At 41.8% G+C, this 22,103-nt stretch overlaps 1 protein-coding gene across 2 annotated transcripts in view; it reads left to right on the forward strand.

Moving 5' to 3' along the window:
- Window positions 1-222: 222 nt before the first annotated feature.
- Window positions 223-22,103, forward strand: part of TM9SF2 (transmembrane 9 superfamily member 2) — a 28,062-nt gene continuing 6,181 nt past the window's right edge. Inside the window, exons 1-14 of one of the 2 annotated variants that reach the window (XM_081198398.1) lie at window positions 223-511; window positions 8,084-8,151; window positions 8,910-9,003; window positions 12,320-12,447; window positions 12,899-13,028; window positions 14,090-14,214; window positions 14,915-15,029; window positions 16,874-16,953; window positions 17,053-17,161; window positions 18,521-18,653; window positions 19,652-19,771; window positions 20,391-20,448; window positions 21,036-21,195; window positions 21,567-21,718. In XM_081198398.1, the coding sequence (XP_081054524.1) occupies window positions 383-511; window positions 8,084-8,151; window positions 8,910-9,003; window positions 12,320-12,447; window positions 12,899-13,028; window positions 14,090-14,214; window positions 14,915-15,029; window positions 16,874-16,953; window positions 17,053-17,161; window positions 18,521-18,653; window positions 19,652-19,771; window positions 20,391-20,448; window positions 21,036-21,195; window positions 21,567-21,718 (1,601 nt within the window). In that variant the 5' untranslated portion in view covers window positions 223-382. Of the gene's footprint in view, window positions 512-754; window positions 902-8,083; window positions 8,152-8,909; window positions 9,004-12,319; window positions 12,448-12,898; window positions 13,029-14,089; window positions 14,215-14,914; window positions 15,030-16,873; window positions 16,954-17,052; window positions 17,162-18,520; window positions 18,654-19,651; window positions 19,772-20,390; window positions 20,449-21,035; window positions 21,196-21,566; window positions 21,719-22,103 lie in introns of those variants that run through there. The other variant, XM_081198399.1, reaches the window with a different exon arrangement.

Consider the following 22,103-nt stretch of genomic DNA (forward strand, 5'->3'; position numbering starts at 1 on the left):
CCTGCCGTCCGAATGACGTATTTTCAAAGGACGCGGCAGGCCGCGCTAGGCCCAAAAGGCCTGCCCTGTGGGGAGCCGCCTCATCCTGCCGTTTCTATGGCAACCGGGGCAGAAGGGCGAGGAAGAGGGCGGAAGCGATTCGGCTGCTCGGTCGCGCGCGCGCGCACGCACGAACTTCGTGCCTCGCAGTTCCGTGTGCGCGAGCTGACGTGTCTGAGGAAGCCGGAAGTAGCGGCTGAGGAGGCTCGGCTCGGTTTCGTGCTTGGGCGCGGGGGAGGGTACCCTCTTCCCTTAAAGAAAAAAACCCGCCCGCCCCCGTATCCGTTTTCTCTGTTTCCCTCACCTCCCCACCCTCCCACACCCCACCCGCCTTCCCTTCGCCATGACTGGCGCGAAGCTGCTGTTGGCCGTCGCGCTCCTGGTGGCTAATTCGCCCTCCGGCCCGGCCTTCTACCTGCCCGGCCTGGCGCCCGTCAACTTCTGCGACGACCCGGACAAATCCGACTGCAAGGTCCGTAGGGGCGGGTTGAGAAGGGCGGTTGAGTCCGGAGAGCGAGGCCTCAAATGCCGGAGGGGTGTGTAATGTCGGTTATTGGGGGGGTGTGTGTGTGTCATGTCATGTCATAATAGCCCCCCCATGCATACATACATACTTACTAACTAGCTGTGCAGTGACAGGAACCCCCCCCCCTTCAGATCGAAAGTCTTTCCTGCTTGCTTAGGCTTTCTTGCGTTTGGGATGGAGGAGTGGATTGTCTGGCAGGAAGTCTTCCAGAATGCCCCGAACTGCATCTTTTAATCTCTGCTTTTGTCAGTGTCCACATACTCTCCAACATTTGTCCAGTGAAAATAGGGACATCCTATTTCATATCCTACCAACATGTCTCCCAGGAAAATAAAGGTAAAGGGACCCCTGACCATTAGGTCCAGTCGTGACCGACTCTGGGGTTGCGAACACTCATCTCACTTTATTGGCTTTATTGGCTGAGGGAGCTGGCGTACAGCTTCCGGGTCATGTGGCCAGCATGTAGGGACATCCTATTCCATATCCTCCAACATTTATCTTATGGAAATAGAGACACCCTGTTCCATATTCTCCCAGGAAAATAGGGACATCCTATTCCATACCCTCCAACATTTCTCCCAGGAAAATAGGGGCATCCTATTCCATATCCTCCCAACATTCCTCCCAGGAAAATAGGGACATCTTATTCCATACCCTCCCAATATTTCTCCCAGGAAAATACGGATGTCCTAAGATAAAGTGTGACATTCCAGGATCAAATAAGAAACCAGGACAGTAAATCCGGGACTGTCCCTGAAAAATAGGGACACTTGTAGGGGGGGTCTGTGCCCAGGCATGTGTAAGTGCCAACAAGCTGGTCAGGCTTAGTGGCCCGCTGCGGCTTGCTCATTTCCTTAGACCTTTATGTTAGGATGCAGCGGCTCCTATGATGGGTGTAAGGGAGCCATGTTTCATTGAATAGTTGTGTAGGGGTACGTGATTGGGTAGGCCAGTGTTAGAAAACTTATTATGTTCTAGTGACGGGGTCTTTTAGAGGAATATTTTATTTTATTAATGAGTTGCCTAAAGAGATTGGAAGTGGAAGTTGGAGAATGAAACTAAAATAAGGCTCTAAAGCTGAGCTCTATGTAGCTGAGAAAGCAGAAATCCCAACTGCCTGGGGCTGTCCAGGGAGAGGAGGATGGCCTCTCCCACAAGGAGGATCTTCATGAACCTTCCCTGCCCCATCAGATGGGAGGAGCCATCCCACTCTCAAGAATGCTCTGCAGGTACCTCGTTGGAATGGACCCCATAGGTCTTTTAGTTCAACTTCCTGTTATACAGGAATCTCAACTAGATCATACAGGACATGTGGTCATCCAACCTCTCTCTCTCTCTCTCTCTCTCTCTCTCTCTCTCTCTCTCTCTGTGTGTGTGTGTGTGTAAAATGCACTTTCTTCCACTTCTGTGGTGGGATTGGCAGCAGCCTAACTTGTCTTATGCTTCTCTTTGGGATTCCTTCAGACCCCTCCTTTTCTTCCTTTCTTTTTTACTGTTAGTGCTGCTTTGTAAGGGAGCCATGTTTCATTGAATAGTTGTGTAGGGGTACGTGATTGGGTAGGCCAGTGTTAGATAACTTATTATGTTCTAGTGACGGGGTCTTTTAGAGGAATATTTTATTTTATTAATGAGTTGCCTAAAGAGATTGCATATCCCCAAGATTAGCTCCTCTTCTCTCCATCCTGAAGTACCGTTATTTTCCCTTCTTCTTCTCTGGAGTCATAAATTGATGAAGGACATGCCTGAAGTTGAAATAATAATATTTGGCAATGGAGTATGATTACCACTTTTGCTGCATTCATGTGTTTAGGAATCATAACTTTGGAACTGAAACATGGGCTTGCATTTTCGCTCTTCCTTACCCATCACTCTTTCCTTATGTGACATGTCTCTTATGTAGTACCTTCTCCTCAGTCTTATACTGATTTTTGTAAGCTCCTCTTGGAATACTTTTGGCTAAAGAGGGGTAAACATGCTTTAAGTAAGATGGTGATGATGATAAATACCGTAGGTTCATGGTATTAATGGACCTTGTAGTTCAAGATGCCCTTGAATTTCATGCAGCTTCACAGACTTTAGATTAGAAATTATACTGTATGTTTAAACTGGTGGTTTAAACTGGTGATAGCCTATTTATAATTACATGCAACATCTTCAGTGTACATAGAGCTTGGAAGAGTTAAACAACAGCAAGGGGCTTCTTCTTCGGCAAGGGGAAAACAATACTGCCACCTGTAACCTAAAGCAGAGCACTCCATTTATCACCTGAGGATTTTACCATCTCATTGTGATGCATGCATTGATCATGCCCTAGTCTATGCATATGGAGTGTTATGCGGAAGTTTTTGATGTTTGTAGAAAGTTAAAACAACAATAATCTCAATGTGATGAATACTATGTTTGGACAACTTGATTAACCCATTCATGCCTCCTTAAAGTTCCTGATTCTGTGAAGGGCAGACTACAGTATGGGCAAGAATAGGGTTTCTCTCCAGTATGGATACATTGAAGGCACTGCAGTGAACCTAGGCATGTAAAGGTGCTACTCCATTGTTCTCAGGAGAAAAGATGTTCTCCATGTGTCTGATGATGCCTTTTCAGCCTGGTCTATTGGCTAAAGGCCATACCACGTTCTTTGCATTTGTATGTTTTTTCCTTCCAATGGATCACTTTGTGTTTGGAAATCAAGTTAAGATTCCTGAAACCTTTGCTGCATGTTGGGCAGAGTTAGCAAAGAGTATAAAGCGTATACAGTAAATTCAATTAAGAAGAAGAAGTATAAAACAGCAGAAGTTGTGCGGAAAGAGATGTAAGAGTAGCAAAGCGAATGAATGTTGCAAGTGCACTTAAATACCATTTGTTGTTGTTATATACTGCTTAATTGCCAAAGTTATTTACAAGTATAAAATATCTGGGAGATGTTCCACTGCTTTATTTTTCACAGAAAATGTTCTATTTCATAAGTACATCATGAAATTAGAATAATAACAACAGGACAACTGCAAAAAAATTTAGTTTTGTTGCAGATCAGATTTATTCATAAAGTCATATACCATTGTAAAATACAACTGGAGTATCAGACCCCAAACATCATGGATATTTACATACATATAATTGAAAAAGATATAGTGCTTTACATCCATTTCAAACTCACTCTGAGATCATCTGAACCCTTATCTTGATCACCAAACTTTAAAAAGGGCTACAGTTCTTATAACATACTCACCTTTTTCCTTCATATGGAGTTCTGACATCAGTACCAGATTGATGCTTTAAATATGGGAGGATCAGATGCTTCCTAGCTCTGTTATGTTTGCAGTGAAACAGAACATGACAAATACCGGTAAATTTCTGACAACCCTCATTGCAATGGTGTACTCTTTCTTCTAATCAAGTTCAGTTAAATCTACTTTCCATTAATGCTGCTGGCGGAGAGTTGCAGCACACCAGCATAAAAGCTCTTTGAGCTTTAGGAAGGTTAAGAGGGCTGAAAATACTTTTATATCTAATAACATTTCCAGTTATCCAAACTCAAATATATTGGGGAACAAGTTTGACAGAAAAGGCCTTCAGCTCCTTAATTCTATGCACACCTTAGCTTCTTGGTGAGAAGTAGTGGGGATATCCACAAAAAAAATCCCAAAAGATGTATTTAATGCAGATTCCACCCCAGAAGCTCATGAATGAATCTCTGACTATCAATCAACTGTGTAAATTTCCTAAGATGGATATGAAGCCAATAATTTCAAACATTGATCCATGCAACTGCTTGGAGGAACCTAAAACCCACCTCAGTATGCTCTCCTTACACATTCAGGAGTTCCAAAAATTATTTTCAAAAAATTCTCTTGTACCTTCTCTCTAGAGTGCCATCAATGTTCCCTGCCCAAAAAACAAATCCAAACAATTGTTGGGCTGCAGTCTTGACCCTATAGAGACCAGAGCTTGCTTGCTTGCATAATTAATTAATTAATTAATATACTGCCCTATACCCGCGGGTCTCAGCTTTCCAAACTGTGTGTTGCAGCACGTTAGTGCAGTGTTTCCCAACCGGTGTTCCGCGGCACACTAGTGTGCCGCGAGATGTTGCCTGGAGGGAGGCGGGCGAGTCCAAAAAAGGTTGGGAAACACTGGTTTCTCTTTCAAAAAGGAAACGTGGGTTAAAGCGGCGCTGCCGCCTCCCACTCACTTTCCTGCTCTGGCTTCCCTAACAGTTTTCCGAGTTGCGTCACTGGATCCAGCCCCCTTTTCCACATGTGACACGGGGCTGGAGGGAGGGAAAGAGGGCTTTACGTCGCGCACAAAGGCAGCCTCCTAGAAGCTCTCTGGGCCGGCGCCGTTTCGCCGAAGGCGCCGGAGGACCCCCACCCTCAGCTCCTTCAGAAAGGTAGCCCGGCCCCTCGGCTCCCTACGCCGCCAGGCAACTCAGCTGACTGACGAGGACGTTCTGCGGCGGCGGCTGCCGCACAACCACCGCAGTTGCTGGCAGCGCCCGCAGCACAATAAGTAACAGCGCCTGGTGCTGCCAACTCTTTCTCTCTCTCTCCCGCCCCGCCCCCAAGCTCTTGCGCGCCCCACGTCAACATCGCCGCGCGCAGCTTCCCGAGCTCGAGGCCAGCCCCTGCACGCACACGCCGGCTCGTCATCGGCTCCGGTTGTTGCCTTTCTCCGCCGAGGTCGGTGGACCCCGAGCCTAGGCTTCCTTCCCGCACCCCGCTTTCCGAAGACCGCACACCAGTTGGGCCAGTACATATTCCCCTCCCGTGACTGGAGCGGAATAGCCCTTTCTCTTCTTCCCCAACCCTTGTCGTTGGAGGAGTCCCTCAGTCCCTCGCTTTGCTGCCTCCTCCCCCCCCCCCAAAGCTTGGAGGTTCCCCGGCAAGGGGGAGGGGAAAAAATTGAAAGTTACACTTTTGTGCGTCCCTCCCGGCGTGACGCTGCGCGCTGACGTCACGGGGCTGTAATGGTGGTGTGCCTCGAGATTTTTTTCATCAAACAAGTGTGCCTTTGCCCAAAAAAGGTTGGGAAACACTGCGTTAGTGTGTCAACTGCAGTGTATAGGTGTGTAATGCAAACACTCCCTGCGCTCCTCCTGGGGCTGGAAAGGGGTTAGTTTAACCTCTAGTTTCTTTGTAAAACTGAATTCCTGTGTCATGAAATGATGCATGTCTAAAAAGTTTGTCACCAACATGAAAAGTTTGGAAAGCTCTGCTATAGACCTGGAAGATGGCTGGAACAAACTGTCCACCTTTAGAATAACGAACTGCCCACCTTTAGAAACGAAAGCCTGAGAGGTAAGAGATTCCATTGCTATAGCCTGCTTTATGTGGGTCTTCCATAGCAATGGAAAACAAAAAAAGAACACCAAGTACCAAAAGGCTCTCAATTACTCCAACAAATAGTCATCCATATACCACTTAGAAATCAATCCCCTTCTAGAAAACCAACAACAGCAAGATCTTAGTTCTATCACAACCATCTTTTCACTGTTTCTCTATGAAGAAAATTGCTTTAAAGCCCTTCTAAAACTTTTTGTTAATGATAACAATACACCGCCATCTGCTTACCGTAATATACTAATGGAGGTGCTTTTTAATTTGAGGGCATGCATCTCAAGTGAATTGAACTTGAATCATACGAGGGCAGATCAAGCAGAAAGGGAGCCAAAGTACATATCTGACTCTCTTCCCTTGATGCAACAATATTTTTGAGAGCTGACCTCTTGTACTATAGCTGGCTTGTGGGGATGTCTCACAGTAAAACACCTAATCAGAAATAATAGACTTTTGTCTGCTGAAGACTCCTCCAGTTTTTTCCATAAACGATCATGTTGGATCAGATGTATCCCTATCGTGTTTTATGACTTCCTTGATATTGTTTGTGGGCTGGAACTGGTCTGTGACCGAAATAATAAAATTCATTCATCATGTTGGACTAAGTCAACAAAAGCTGTATAAAGTTCAGCCCTGGGTGTCTTAAAATAGTCCTCTGCCAAATGAGATAAAACAAGGTAGTAATCCAAAAGAGAGTATCCTCTAAAAATTATCTGTTTCAAACCTAGAAAAAAATTCTAATTCATTTCCTCCGGGAAAACAGAACACTGGATGCAGTTTGGTGGAGAGAGGTGTTGGCTTCATGCTATTTTTCTAAGTTTTGTGGAGGTCCGTGATGTGGGTTTCCCAGAAAATTTTGAATGGGAAAACTTTTCTACACAAATTAGGGCAATTTGCCATGAAAAGTTGGTGTCCTAGAGAATAAGCTGATTTGGCATGTTTAGTTTCCTTGTATTCAGGAAAGAAAGCGTAAATCTTTAAATTGCCACGCTTTCTAAATACATTTGCTATTGGCATCCTTTCACCTTTTGAAATGGCAAGTTTTCAATGGAACCTTTAGCCTAGAGCTAGTATAGCAAAGTGGAAGGAAGATCCGCCCCCTACCACCACCTTTTGCCCTGGCACATGCTATCAGGACTTGGGGTCTGGTGGTTGATCAGCCTCTCTGCTCCTCCTGGCCCCAAGTCAGGATTGTAAGTGTAACTTATATCATGTTTTCTATTGGGAAGACTGTTTTGCACTGTTTGTCATTTTCATTTCCGATATAGTTTTCCTACAGTGTACAGTGGTGCCTCACAAGACGAATGCCTCGCAAGATGGAAAACTCGCTAGACGAAAGAGTTTTCCGCTTTGGAGGTGCTTCGCAAAACGAATCTCCTATGGGCTTGCTTCGCAAGACGACAATGTCTTGCGAGTTCCTGCTGGTTTTTTCCCCTCCCCCCTTTTTCTAAGCCGCTAAACCGCTTATCAGCTGATCCGATCAGCAGATAAGCCGCTAATAGCGCTAATCCGCTAATCCGTCAATGGGCTTGCTTCGCAAGACGAAAAAACCGCTAGACGAAGAGAATCACAGAATGGATTCTTTTCGTCTTGTGAGGCACCACTGTATTTGTATCACAAACTCTTTTCTTTTAATTAAAAAATTCATAAATACTCTGTTTTCGTCATTGACTTTCTGTCACTTTCGTCTAAGTAGTTTAGATGCATATAGTCTTCTGTCCTATCTCAATTCTATTTTACTACTTTTATTGTTTGATGGAGCAACTATGCAGATGGGAACTATGCAGAGAGCTGGTATACAGTGGTTTTAAATCAAAACAACTATTCTTTATAACTACTTGTAGAAGTCACACAGGCAAGCTTGATTACATAATGCCAATTGCATAATGTAATTCATCTTTTGTAAGGAAGGGCAGAGCATGCACATTTAGAATAATCGTCAAAATACTCTATAATTGCAGTGTGTATAGCTTTGATGACTGATATATTATGTACATATCTTAATTCAGTGTAACACTACAGTACTAACATTCTGAAAGTTTTAAACACTTGTTCTTACCTGTTATTTACTGATAAGCAGTTTACAAAAAGAATTTTAAAAAGAATGTAAGGTTTTATTACAATGACGTGTATACGTGTTGTTAAATATATAAATAATAAATAATGTCTCATTGTGTTTTTGCAGCCTGTAATAGAGCTATTTGTGAATAGACTAGACTCTGTGGAATCAGTCCTTCCATATGAATATACTGCGTAAGTATATGAAACACTATTCTTTGAATTAGGATGGGATAGATTTCGTAGACAAGGTTATGATTGTCCAAGCTGCAGTGTCAGTGTTACTTGGTCTTTGGTTTAGTTGCTTTGTACCAAGGTTTAGCTTGCTAAATCCTGCTCCTGATATTTGCCAAGAGGATAGGATTCTCTTGCTCTGTTTTAGAAGTTGGTTTTTCCATTCAATTATATATTATATATTTTAAACAAAAAACTTGGGAAGAATTTTGAACTAATGGTTTTTGCTAGCTATAGAAGTTTCAAAACGTAGAATCCCAAATTTTGCAATTTGCACTACTAAGCCAATCTAACATTTTTGGATCCCTGTAAAGAATGAAAGTTTTTAGTCAATCATCTTTAAATGGCATGCACAAATAAATTAATTAGATGTTACTTTGGGGGTGCTTAATATAGACCAGTACTGTTGAACTCCAACTTTCATCTGTTGCAGAAAGCACGGCCAATGATCAGGAATGAAGGGAGTTGTAACAAGCAAATAATTTGTGTGGAGCATTATCTCAAATATATTGCTCAGTGATGCAGACATAAGCGCACTTGGTTGAAAGTCAACTTAGTGAACATGATTGTCAACAGGGAAGTGTGTTCAAATAAGGCAACTTAAATAAGATTCAAGAGTTTCCTGTGAAATTCATTAAATTGTCCTGAATTTTATATAGGTATGCATTTTAGATATAGAATATAAGACAGACTTCAAGTTTTGCTGAATTTGATTTTAGGTTTGATTTTTGCGAAGCATCTGAAGGGAAACGTCCATCTGAAAATCTTGGTCAGGTGTTGTTTGGAGAACGGATTGAGCCCTCGCCATATAAGGTATTTTAATTGTTTTAAAAATCAAAGAATTTGCAGAATCTAAGCAGGGAATCCCAGTTGTTGGCATGTTTTGATTTGTACAAATGGACTGAAGGTTTTTACAACTTTATTAGGCTTTTGGTTAAGCCTGCCTTAGCACATGACATTCTTGAGGAAATATTAGGATCAGGAGAGGACTCACTGATGTTGCTCCCCCTGCTTTACCTTTTCTTCACAGGGGTCCCAGCCCTAAGTGAGTAAATTAGATCATTTACATTTTCCCACACTGCACTTCCTGCAACATCAGCATTACATTGTGGGTATTGATGAGTCCTGCTGCACAGGCCCATTGCTGCTGAGCTGCCTACTGGACAGTTTGCCTGGCAACAAGGAGACAGCCTGCTTCAACTCTGACAGGAGACCAGCCCCACACTGCTTGACTTATGATTAATAATAATAATAATAATAATACCACACTCATCTGGCTGGGTTTCCCCAGCCACTCTGGGCGGCTCCCAACAGAACACTAAAAACATGATAAGACAACAAACATTAAAATCTTCCATAAACAGAGCTGCCTTCAGATGTCTTCTAAAAGTCAGTTGTTCATTTCTTTGACATCTGATGGGAGGGCGTTCCACGGGGCAGGTGCCACTACTGAGAAGGCCCTCTGCCTGGTTCCCTGTAACCTTACTTCTCACAGTGAGGGAACCGCCAGAAGGTCCTCTGTGCTGGACCTCAGTGTCCGGGCTGAATGATGGGGGTGGAGACACTACTTCAGGTATACAGGGCCAAGGCCGTTTAGGGCTTTAAAGGTCAACACCAACACTTTGAATTGAGCTCGGAAACGTATTGGGAGCCACTGTAGGTCTTTCAGGACCGGTGTTATGTGGTCTTGGCGGTCACTCCCAGTCACCAGTCTAGCTACTGCATTCTGGATTAGTTGTAGTTTCCAGGCCACCTTCAAAGGTAGCTCCACGTAGAGCGCATTGCAGTAGTCCAAGTGGGAGATAACTAGAGCATGCAGCACTCTGGTGAGACTGTCTGCGGGTAGGTAGGATCTCAGCCTGCGTACCAGATGGAGCTGGTAGATACCTCCCCTGGACACAGAACTGACCTGCGCCTCCATTGATAACTGTGAGTCTAAAATGACTCCCAGGCTGTGCACCTGCTCCTTCAGGGGCACAGTTGTCCCATTCAGGACCCGCCTGCCCCCTGTCCCCCCAAAACAGCACTGCTGTCTTGTCAGGATTCAGACTCAGTCTGTTGGCCACCATCCATCCTCCAACTGCTTCCAGACACTCACACAGGACCTTTACCAATTCTGATTTAAAAGAGAGGTAGAGCTGGGTGTCTTCTGCATGCTGATGAATACTCAGCCCAAACCCCCGATGATCTCTCCGAGCAGCTTCATATGGATATTAAAAGACAGGGGGGAGAAGATGGAACCCCAAGGCCCCCCACAAGTGAGAGCCCAGGGGTCTGAACACTCATCCCCCAACACCACTTTCTGGACACGGCCCAGAAGGAAGGAGCGGAACCACTGTATAATAGTGCTCCCAGCTCCTCTAGACGGTCCAGAAGGATGTCATGGTTGATGGTATCATAGACCGCTGAGAGATCCAGCAGAACTAGGAAACAGCTTTCACCTTTGTCCCTAGCCCGCCAGAGATCATCGACCAGTGCGACCAAGGCAGTTTCAGTCCCATGATGAGGTCTAGATCCTGATTGGAAGGGATCCAAATGGTCTGCATCCTCCAGGCGTGCTTGGAGTTGTTCAGCAACCACCCTCTCAATCTCCTACTAAATGGAAGATTTGAGACTGGGCAATATCGCAGGTGTTGCATTATGCAAAATAATATCTGGGCTGGTGAGTCCAGTTGCATAGCTCTGGCAGTGCTGACAAGAGTGACGCTCGCTCCCCCAGCCTACCATCTGGTTGGGCTTCAGAAGCTTGGTCAGCTTAGCCATCTTAGAAACATGTCTAGCTATGCTCCTCATAGGCATGCCCTATGTCTGGCCAGACCTCCCTAGAAGCACACAGCCTTAGTCTGTTCCTAGGCTATTCAAGGGAAGGGCCCCAAGCTATAGAAGAAAAGGGCTTGCCTGGATAATATATTCCTACCTTAGAAACAGTTGTGCTGCATTGGAATTGCGGACATGTTGGCTGCCAGTTGATGAAATTAGGAATGTGGTGGGGGTTTTTTTTTAAAAAAAAACCAAACAAACTGGGAACATCTCACCTTGGTATCCTATATTTTTCATTTGCCCCAACACACATTCATTCATTTGCACCAAATGTAATGCTTTGTTTGCAGCTACAGCATTGCTAGAATCTCTCACTAAACTAAGATGGGTCCTGCTTCTTTGTACCCTCATCTTACTATATAGTTTTCAATTACGTCATGCAACCATATTAAAAAGGTAAAGGGACCCCTGACCATTAGGTCCAGTCGTGGCCGACTCTGGGGTTGTGGTGCTCATCTCGCTTTATTGGCCGAGGGAGCCGGCATACAGCTTCCGGGTCATGTGGCCAGCATGACTAAGCTGCTTCTGGCAAACCAGAGCAGTGCACGGAAACGGTGTTTTCCTTCCCGCCGGAGCGGTACCTATTTATCTACTTGCACTTTGATATGCTTTCGAACTGCTAGGTTGGCAGGAGCAGGGACTGAGAAACGGGAGCTCACCCTGTCGCGGGGATTCGAACCGCCGACCTTCTGATTAGCAAGTCCTAGGCTCTGTGGTTTAACCCACAGCGCCACCTACGTCCCGTCACAACCATATTAGGCAGTCTCTTAAAGCAGTTTAGGACAGAGAAGCCTAGTATAGGATCAGTATGTATAAAAATTCACTCAGGTATTATTTTAAATGTGCTTGTGGTATTACTGCCATGTAGAAAATTCTGTTGTTTAGAAGAGGCAACCTAGCCTATTCTACCCGTAAGTTTTTATTTATTAAATCCTTCTGAATTAGCCACCTGAAATATTTTTTGCAGTTCAGGTTGTTAAAAGACTTGGATCAAAATTCCCTTTGGTTTAAGGTAAAAGAGAGAATAGTTTGAAATAGTTTTCAGTATAGTTGGACTTCTTAACAAAATAAAAATTGGATTGAGAGTTTGGGCTTGCTGTTGTGGAGAAAAAAGTTGCTATTAGGCACGTGGTCAAATCACGAAAGTGAACTGAATTGTTGTATGTAATAATTGGAGAACCTGTGCATGTGTGCATTTTGATGTTCTGCTGTTTATCTTGGGAACTTTTGCATTAAATCTTTAAGTAATTTGAGTGAGCAATGTGTAAAAAGGAGGCTTGTTTCTAAATTCTTTCTCATTTTTTTTTAGTTTACCTTTAAGAAAACAGAGACGTGCAAGCATGTTTGTACAAAAGAATATGATTTGAAAAACCCAGATCACAAGCAAAAACTAGATTTTCTGAAAAAGAGTATGCTACTGAACTATCAGCATCATTGGTAGGTTCATGTTTAACTTTTAACCAATTGCTTACTTTTAGTAGAAAATATAGAATTGTGGTAGCTTATGATGAGAAATGCGGGACATTCATGGAAAGAAATGTAATGTTTTCTTCCATTTAAAACAACATAGTTATAATTATTTCTGTTTAAAAAATAAAAGTATGGATCTACTGGAACAGCAATTCGATATCCTTTCGTGCATTAAAAGCTATAGAGGCAAATGGTGAGGAAAATCTGGAGCCGATTTGGGGAGGCATTCAGGAGAACAGAGAATCTATTCCCCAAGCAGTATCCATTAGCTATCACCTAAACATTACTATTACTAACATTGTTAGTGAATCTATATTTTGCCTTGACAGATAAAGTTCTTCTCAAAATTTATAGCTGTGGTACATCTTTAATGACACAGGCTTCATCTGAAAATAATGTATTACTGTTCATTTTATAGGATTGTGGATAATATGCCAGTAACTTGGTGTTATGATGTGGAAGATAACCAAAGGTTCTGCAATCCTGGATTTCCCATTGGTTGTTACTTAACAGAAGATGGACATCCCAAAGATGCCTGTGTTATCAATGTATGTATAAATAAATTTTAAATAATGCGTACAAGATTACTATGCTGCTTGATTTCCCCCCCCTAATTTTTTGCTATTATCAGTGTAAGTCTGCTATTTTTAGGAGCCTGCATTGACACCATTGCAATGACTGAGTTATCATGGAGGAGTAGAAGGAAGGAGGCGTAGATGGACAAAGGCTATTTCTAATAACAATAGGCAGCTAATCTGCTTTATATTGTGCTTCTCAGTCTGACACCTTCCTCCCATATCCTAAGTCTGCTCCATGAAACCATTAATTTCCACACCTTATGCCTTCCCCTTTTATTAAAGCAGTTGGTGTTAGAACAGCATAAAAAGAACATAGAAATGAATTGTTGCATGAAAGAAAAATTGGATGACAGGTAATGTTATCCGTTAGTGATTCTGGTGAACCGGCTTGAATTTTCAAACTAATTTGCAGTCTCTGCGTGGAGGAGAATTTGTTTCTGAAAGACAGAATATAATTCTTTGGAATTGGATTTCAGCTCCCAGTTGTTGTTGTTGTTCCTGAAAATTTGGCTGTTGGGATATCCCCAGCATCCATGATTCTGTATACAAAAGTCAGCTTAGTTCATAAATTAGCATTAATGGTAAATTGTAATGCTGTTTCTTGTACGGCAAGGTTTTAGACTTAATTTCTTAAACCTGAGAAATGGGATCAATTTTTAAAGCTTGGACTGTGTAAAAATGGAATCTTATGAAAAGGCTTTTCACAGTTAACTCATTTTTATGTATGGTATGAGAATGCAGGAAGTAAACAGTGGACTGATGTGTTCCCCCTTCTGTGGAACTATAAAAGGAGTTTGGAAGCTTTTACTTCCATTTTAGATGAAATGCAGCTTGTTGTGATTTTCAAACCAAAATAAAATGTGGTTAATCTTAGCTGTGGTTTGTTGAAAGAAGCGGCATATAAATTTTAATAATAACCATGATGATGATGGTGATGATGATGAAGGGGAGGGGAGTTATTTTATAAGCCAGTTGTGCGCTGCTCCATCCACCTATTTGATTAAGTTTTTTCTATATACTTTTTTCTGTAGTCTGAGTTCCATGAACACGACACCTTCTATATATTCAACCATGTGGACATCAAAATAGTCTACCACATGGTAGAAAATGAAGCTCCCAGCGCAAGACTAGTAGCTGCTAAACTTGAACCAAAAAGGTGAGCCTTTAGTTTTATTACTAGATCTGTTTGGCATTTTGGCAATCTTATAACTTGGTTTGAAAGATATAAGGGAATTTAACATGCTCCTTGCAGTGGACTTCACGTTAAGTGGAAAGCATAGGAGTGGGAGGGAGGGAACACTTAAGATTTTTCATTCTTGATAGGAAAAATATTACCGGACAAGTATATACGATACTAGTTAGTAAACATTGCTGCCATTGTGATCTCATTTATATAGGCTCAGTTCACACATAACACAAACTGCACCATAGTTACAATTTAATTGTGGTTTTGCTCCCCCAAAGTTCACAAGTCACTCCTCCCCTGCTTATTCCTGGTAGAAGAGATACCATGCCATTATGTGCAAACCAGCACTTGAGGTTTGTTTCTCTCCTAAAAAACATAATGTTAAGTCAAGAACCGACCTTGCCTTGCCAACATGGTTTGTTAGGGGGGGAAACCAAACCGTGAGTGCTAGTTCACACATAACAGCAAGTCAGTCTCTGGTTTTGTTAAATGAAGCAGTGGAGAAGGAGCACTGTGGGGACCTTTGAGCAATGTGCACTTTAAGCTATGATTTAAAGCTAGTCTCTTTCAGGCCACCAAATACCCTCCTCCTTGTTTTGTTATTTAAAATCTGTTGCCAGAACGACTGCATTTTGCACTCAAATCTATTGTCTTTGGTTTTTTTAAACAGTTACAAGCACACTAATCCTGACAGCCCAGACTGCACGGGACCACCTATGGATTTAAGTAACAAGCTTGCTTCTGGAAATGTCAAAATTCCCTACACATATTCAGTTACTTTTGAGGTTGGTATGCTTGTTGGCTTTTCCCATTTCTTTTCCTGGAGAGGGCATGATTTGGAAAGTACTTTCTGAGGTTTTAAAATAACACTCTGTAAGTGATTCTTATACCAGAAGTTCATAGCAGAGTTGGAAGGGAGCATGAGGGGTCATCCTGTCCAATTCCCTGCCATGAAAGAATCTTTTTCCCAACGTGGGGCTGATATTAAGAGTCTTGTGCTCTACTGACTGAGCTGTCTTAGGTGAATTTTAAAAATTGGCATTATGAAATATTAATGAAATCCTAGTAAATGTCTGAAGAAAGGTGGTTCATCTAAACTTTTTTCTTGCGTTATTCTAGGCTAACTAGGGAAATAACTTTTGTAGAAAATGTCATAGATGTGACTCAGTTAAAATTCTTTGGAATCCTAATAAAGGAAGACAGCCAATGATGGCCACTTGCCTGAGCGACAGAAATCTGCTTGCCTTCCGGAGCAGATTTCGTAAGTGTGCCAGGGAGCCATAGTGGTAGGAGAGGAAGAAGTCCCACTGGGTGAGCAGGCCCCTGGTTGCTCTATATTGGATCTACACTAAAATGGTATTTGGGACGCGGGTGACGCTGTGGGTTAAACCACAGAGCCTAGGACTTGCTGATCAGAAGGTCGGCAGTTTGAATCCCCGCAACGGGGTGAGTTCCCGTTGCTTAGTCCCTGCTCCTGCCAACCTATCAGTTCGAAAGCACGTCAAAGTGCAAGTAGATAAATAGGTACCGCTCCGGCGGGAAGGTAAACAGCGTTTTTATGTGCAGCTCTGGTTCGCCAGAAGCGGCTTAGTCATGCTGGCCACATGACCTGGAAGCTGTACACAAGCTCCCTCGGCCAATAAAGCGAGATGAGCGCCACAACCCCAGAGTCGGTCACGACTGGACCTAATGGTCAGGGGTCCTTTTACTTTACAGCTTAATGCTATACATGTTTACTCAAGAATGAGTTCCACTGTGGTCAGTGAAACTTACTTCTAGGCAACCACATAGCTCAGATGGTTAGAACACACTGCTGATAATGCCAAGGTTGCAGGTTCGAATCCTGTATGGGACAGCTGCATATTCCTGCCTTGCAGGGGGTTGGACTAGATGATCCTTAGGCTCCCTTCCATCTCTACAATTCTATGATTCTGTGTAGAGGATTGCAGCTTCAGTGAGAAGTCTCTATGCAGAATATAGCCTTCAAGAAGTATAGAGGCAATGGTAGCTGCTTTCCACCTTTTATATGTTCATTATCATGTCTGATATTATTTTAGTGAAGCAATTCCTTGCTCAGAAAGACTATGTTTTAGCTGACATTCTTGACATCTGATCTTAAATGTGAGAGAGGTGTCGCATGGTGAGTTAGAAATCCACAATTCAAATATTGTGTCTGTCATGAACTTTTAAGTAAGGCACTCAAAGTCTTAGTTGTCCTTCCTCAGCAATGTGGTGGGTCATAATACTGATTTAACTTACAGGGCTTGCTGTAAGGATTATAACAAGATAATGAGCATATTGTGAGCATCTTTGAAGACTTGAAAGTATTATATAAATATTGAATATTATGATGAAAATCATAATGTTGGTTGCCAGGAATCCTAGTGATTTCTCAGCTCCACTGAAAATAGTGATAAAATTCTCATTAGTATCTATATAACTAAGATCAGAAGAAAATAAATTGTTCATGATCCCCAAGAATTATTTATTCATTCTCTCTCTCTCTCTCTCTCTATATATATATATATATTAGTAGTTATGTTGCCATTCCCAGGATAAAAACTTGGCAAGTCTGTTATAATTTTATTTCAGTTGTATGACATCTAATAATTAACCATTTTCTCTTCAGAAAAATGATGAAATCAGGTGGGCCTCCAGGTGGGATTACATTTTAGAATCCATGCCTCACACACATATACAATGGTTTAGGTAAGGGAAACGTTTTCATTTTGTAATTCAACATATTGGAGCACTTTTTTGGTAAAAAAAGATAATGGTTTGACAACTGGCCATCATGTTTCCTTTTAGCATTATGAATTCTCTTGTGATTGTCCTTTTCCTGTCTGGGATGGTTGCTATGATCATGCTAAGAACTTTGCATAAAGACATTGCAAGATATAATCAGATGGATTCTACTGTAAGTATAAGTTTTTTTTCAAACAAATTGGAAAAGAAATGTTTAAAAATTTTCAGGTCTCTAATACCACATTTTTTGTGATGCCTTCTAATTATTCATGTTTAGAAATGTTGTGAATGTCTTTGCCTCAGTCATGTTCTGATAAGCACATCCACAACCTAACCCTTTATCTGTATTATGCCCAAATAGCTTTTATGTATATTCATTTTATTAGAACGTTTATATGCTACCCTTCAAGTACAGTATAAATACACCACTCATTGTGGCTTACAGCAAATAAAAACCAGCTGATCTCGCAACTGTATTAACTGATATAAACATACTCCTTTTGCAACAATAGTTACTGACAGAATTTTGTGTTAGGACATCGTAGCGTATAATGTCAAAAGGAAAGGTGGAACACAGTCTGTTCAATTTCTGTGAAAATAATACATATTAATAGGGATGCTATTAATCTAAGTCATACTCAAGAGTAGATCCATTGAACTCAATGGGCATAAATAACAAGTCCATTGGTTTCATTAGATCTAGTCTTGAGTATGATTAATCTTGGATATCACAGGCATCTTGAACACCTGAAGGAATTACCATTGAGGCAGTTAACTAATAAGATGCCTTCCCAGTTGCAATAACTGCAGCCCCCAGGGGATCTGAATTGCGAGCCTTCTTATATGTTTTCCATAAGGTAATGCTGGGCACAGGTGCAATCCCACCAAAGGTTACCCCAAACAGACCAAGGGGAGCTGGGTGATTACCTTGATTTTACTTACTTCTTTTGATGAATGATGTATCCCAGGCTTCCTCAACCTCAGCCCTCCAGATGTTTTGAGACTACAATCCCCATCATCTCTAGCTAGCAGGACCAGTAGTCAGGGGTGATGGGAATTGTAGTCTCAAAACATCTGGAGGGCCGAGGTTGAGGAAGCCTGATGTATCCCATGAATTACCCTGCCAAGACTAGTGAGATTTTCAGATTGTCATCCCAGCACACACTGGATTTCTTCCTGTTGGGGAGTGACTCTGTCTACAAATGATTGCATGATTCAGGGCATTCTTGCTTCAGCTTGGCCAGGGACAGAACTGGGGAGGAGCCTCGTAGACCATAGACACCCCCAACAAGAACCTTCACACTAAGTGTCCAACTTTACTATGTCCCAAAAGGTTGAAAGAACAAAGTTCTGAGGTCTCATTTGTATGTTACTCGTTGGTTTCCGAGTTACAAAGTTTGAATGTTTGATGTCGTGTGATATTTCAGTATTTTATATAAACCATACACAGAGTTTGTCTATTTGGAAGGATGAAGTTAGAGGTATATATAATTGTGTGTATAAACCCTTCAACTGGCTTATTAATTTTCAGGAAGATGCCCAGGAAGAATTTGGTTGGAAACTGGTTCATGGTGACATATTTAGGCCCCCAAGAAAAGGAATGCTACTCTCAGTGTTTCTGGGGTCTGGAACACAGATTTTAATTATGACTTTTGTTACTCTATGTAAGTATAACATAATGGGATACATGGGTGAAGCAGTCCCCCTTAATTCTAAAAGCTCTTCTGCCTAACCTTGGTTAGATGATCAATAGCACGCAATGTGCTTGTTCTCTCCTCGTCCTTCCCTTGCATGTATCTATCCCCCCCCCCCCCCCCGGTTTGAGGCATGTTTGCTGGTGCTGGATGTTCACAAGGTCCTCAAAACATACATAAACACACATAGGAGATTTGACTCTCAAACTGCTTTGATGCTGAGAGCTAGAGTGGTGAACTGATCAGGACCCAGAAGACCAGGGTTCATGCAAATGCCCACTCAGCCACGAAGCTCTTTGGCTGACCATCAGTCAAGCCACATGTTTTGACCTAATACACATCACAGATTTGTCATGAGAATAAAATGTGGAGGAAACCACGTATACCACCTTAAGCTCTTTGTAGGAAACATGGAATTGAAATGTAAAAATAAAATAATAAGAATTCTGGTTGGTAACTACTACTGCTATTATTATTATTAAATTAAATTTGAATGCTGCCATATACCTGCAGGTTTCAGGGCAGTTCACAACATAAAATCACAATAAACACATGATAAAACACAAAACACATGCTAAAAATAAAAACAACCCAATAATCCCCCCTCCCTAACACATTTTAACACATTTTATGCCAGTATACAGATAGTGCTATCGTAGTCGGTTCCAAAAGTGAAAATGGATGTTGTAGGAGCCAGCAGGAAGTTCACATAGGTGATTTGCAGTATTCTTCAGGCTACTTGAACTGTGGATAGATGAAGAGATCAGGGAGCATTACGTCTGCACAAATCCTAAATATATTGAACTTCACAAAGTAAAAAATCTGAAACCTCTGGTAAAAAAGGGGGAAATCTACTATTGTGCCATCATTCCTAGGCACTGTGCACAACAGATGTGAATAAGGTAACCTACATGAGAAGCACACGTATCTTTAAGAGGCCTCTAAATACTGTGTATTTCCTTTTTCAGTTTTTGCTTGCCTTGGGTTTTTGTCACCTGCAAATCGGGGGGCATTAATGACCTGTGCTGTGGTCTTGTGGGTGCTGCTTGGAACCCCAGCAGGTTACGTTGCTGCCAGATTCTACAAATGTAAGTACAAAAGTTCATTTAACGTGACAGCACTTAAGTTCATTAGTCTAAATTATCATCACAGCAGTGATTTCCCCTCTGATCCTGTTTGCCCTCTGGGCAAGATGGAAAAATGTTTTAAGACTGAAGAGAGACTACATGCAGGTTTAGATTGTTCTCAAGCTAGCAAACTTTCAAGTTGGATATTCTTTTATTGTATTAACTCTAACGTCAATTGTTCTTACTTAGATCTACTTGCAGGGGAAGAGGTAACTGACATACTGTTATGGAAATCAGACTGTCAGTGGCTTTTGAAATTGCATTTTGTTTGACATATGAAGTTTGATCCAGCTTTTGTCTGCTTTGGTCTATATGTATTTGAAAGGGAGATAAAACAAAAGTTAAACCTATAACTGCTTTACTGAGCTTCTCAATCAGTGTGCACTTTTAGTATTATGCAGTACGGTATGTTGAATCAGTCTAATTTTTCAAAATTTTGTTTTAATAAAGATGAAGAAACAAATAACAAAACTGAACTTTAAGTTCAAGTGCCTGCCTAAACTGTTCTAATAAATAGGGAATTATGTTTGTACAGTACCTGTCATTTAATTGGTGCTGTTTTGGGTTTCTTTTCATACAGCATTTGGGGGTGAAAAATGGAAGACAAATGTTCTGCTGACAGCCTTCCTTTGCCCTGGGTAAGTTAATTCCTACGATTACTGTTAAAATAGGTATATGAGAAGCTTGGCTAAAACTGGTGAGTCTTCAGCAACATAAGTAAAACACAGCAACATCGTTTCATGTTAGAGCTATGCACAGTTCGTGCCCTTTTTTGGTTTTTTTGTGAACCTTGTTTCCTTCTGCCACATGAAAAAAGTTGATTAAGCAGTGCCAGCATGACAGAAGTACTTTTTAAAAAGACAGGGGTTCTCTTCATTGATTCTTGCTTTTACTCCTTGGGCTGCTTCTTAGACCACGCTGCATCTGTGGTGTCATATACTATACAATGCCTATGTCAAATCTTTCTGCTTAATCACAGCAAGCAGTCATCCCCTGAAGTGGAGCTAAGACAGACATATATTTGGAGCTATTTAACTGAAACGTCAACTCCTGCTGGAGCTCAGTCCTGTTAGATTAAGGAAGAAAGGCTTGCTTGACCTCTTTGCCTGATATTTTCTACATGTCACCTGGGCTCAACGTTAAGCTAGACATATAGTGATATGATTTCAATAACATTGAAATTAATCAAGTGTGAGTTAATGGTTAAATCTCGTTTCTCTTTTAGCATTGTGTTTGCCGATTTCTTCATCATGAATCTGATTCTCTGGGGAGAACATTCCTCTGCAGCCATTCCATTTGGTACTTTGGTTGCCGTTCTAGCCCTCTGGTTTTGCATATCTGTTCCACTGACGTTCATTGGGGCCTACTTTGGTTTCAAGAAGAATGTAAGTTCTTTGTCTTTCTGATCTTACATGTTTTACTCGCCTTCTCTGCACACATATCTCGTACCTTTTGAACTGCCTGAAAACAAATGGTGGGTCAAGTCCTTTAGAAGGCTGTGGATTTGGGGGTCCTGCCTGACTTCAGTGATTGAGTTATGTATATATAAAGCATGGTCAAACAACAGGATTCAAAGCAAAGAAAACCATTCTGAATGTGGTAGACCTCGTTAGATGAGATTTAGCTTGGATTTCCTTTAATGTGCTAGAAAGCCATAGGATTGTAAATTCTTTTGAGTAGGTACTTCCTTCTGTTTGTGGTGTTTAGTATAATTTAGAAAGTCTCTCCTCCACCTTTGTGTTTATATCTTTTAAAGGCCATAGAACATCCAGTTCGTACTAATCAGATTCCTCGTCAGATTCCTGAACAGTCATTTTACACGCAGCCATTACCTGGTATCATTATGGGAGGCATTCTGCCCTTCGGATGCATCTTCATACAACTTTTCTTCATTCTTAATAGCATATGGTAAGCCAGTATGCTTCTTGAAAAATGTTTGATGCCTTCAATTTGCTGTTTTTTTAAAAAGAGCTTGTATTTGTTTTTCTGCACTTCTCTCTACTTTCTTCCATTATCAAAGCTTTTGACTGTTCTGCTTTAATGACATATAAAGCCTGTGTTATGCTTGCAAGTATGTAGCTGTCTGGCCATAGGCTGTTGAAACCATCCAACCCAAAGTTGCCTGATGCAGGTCTTGAGTGTCATGACACAGAAGGTCTTACCAGTCTTAGGTGAGACAGTTCGTTGGTGGGGATTCTTTGCCTTATGTCCCTAAAGTCCATGGGCAACTTTGAGATGAATTAAACATGGAAGTAGTTTTATGCTATAAACTCTTAATGGATACAATTTGGTT

Source organism: Podarcis bocagei (genome assembly GCF_964188305.1).
Source record: "Podarcis bocagei genome assembly, chromosome: 6".
NCBI lineage: Eukaryota > Metazoa > Chordata > Lepidosauria > Squamata > Lacertidae > Podarcis > Podarcis bocagei.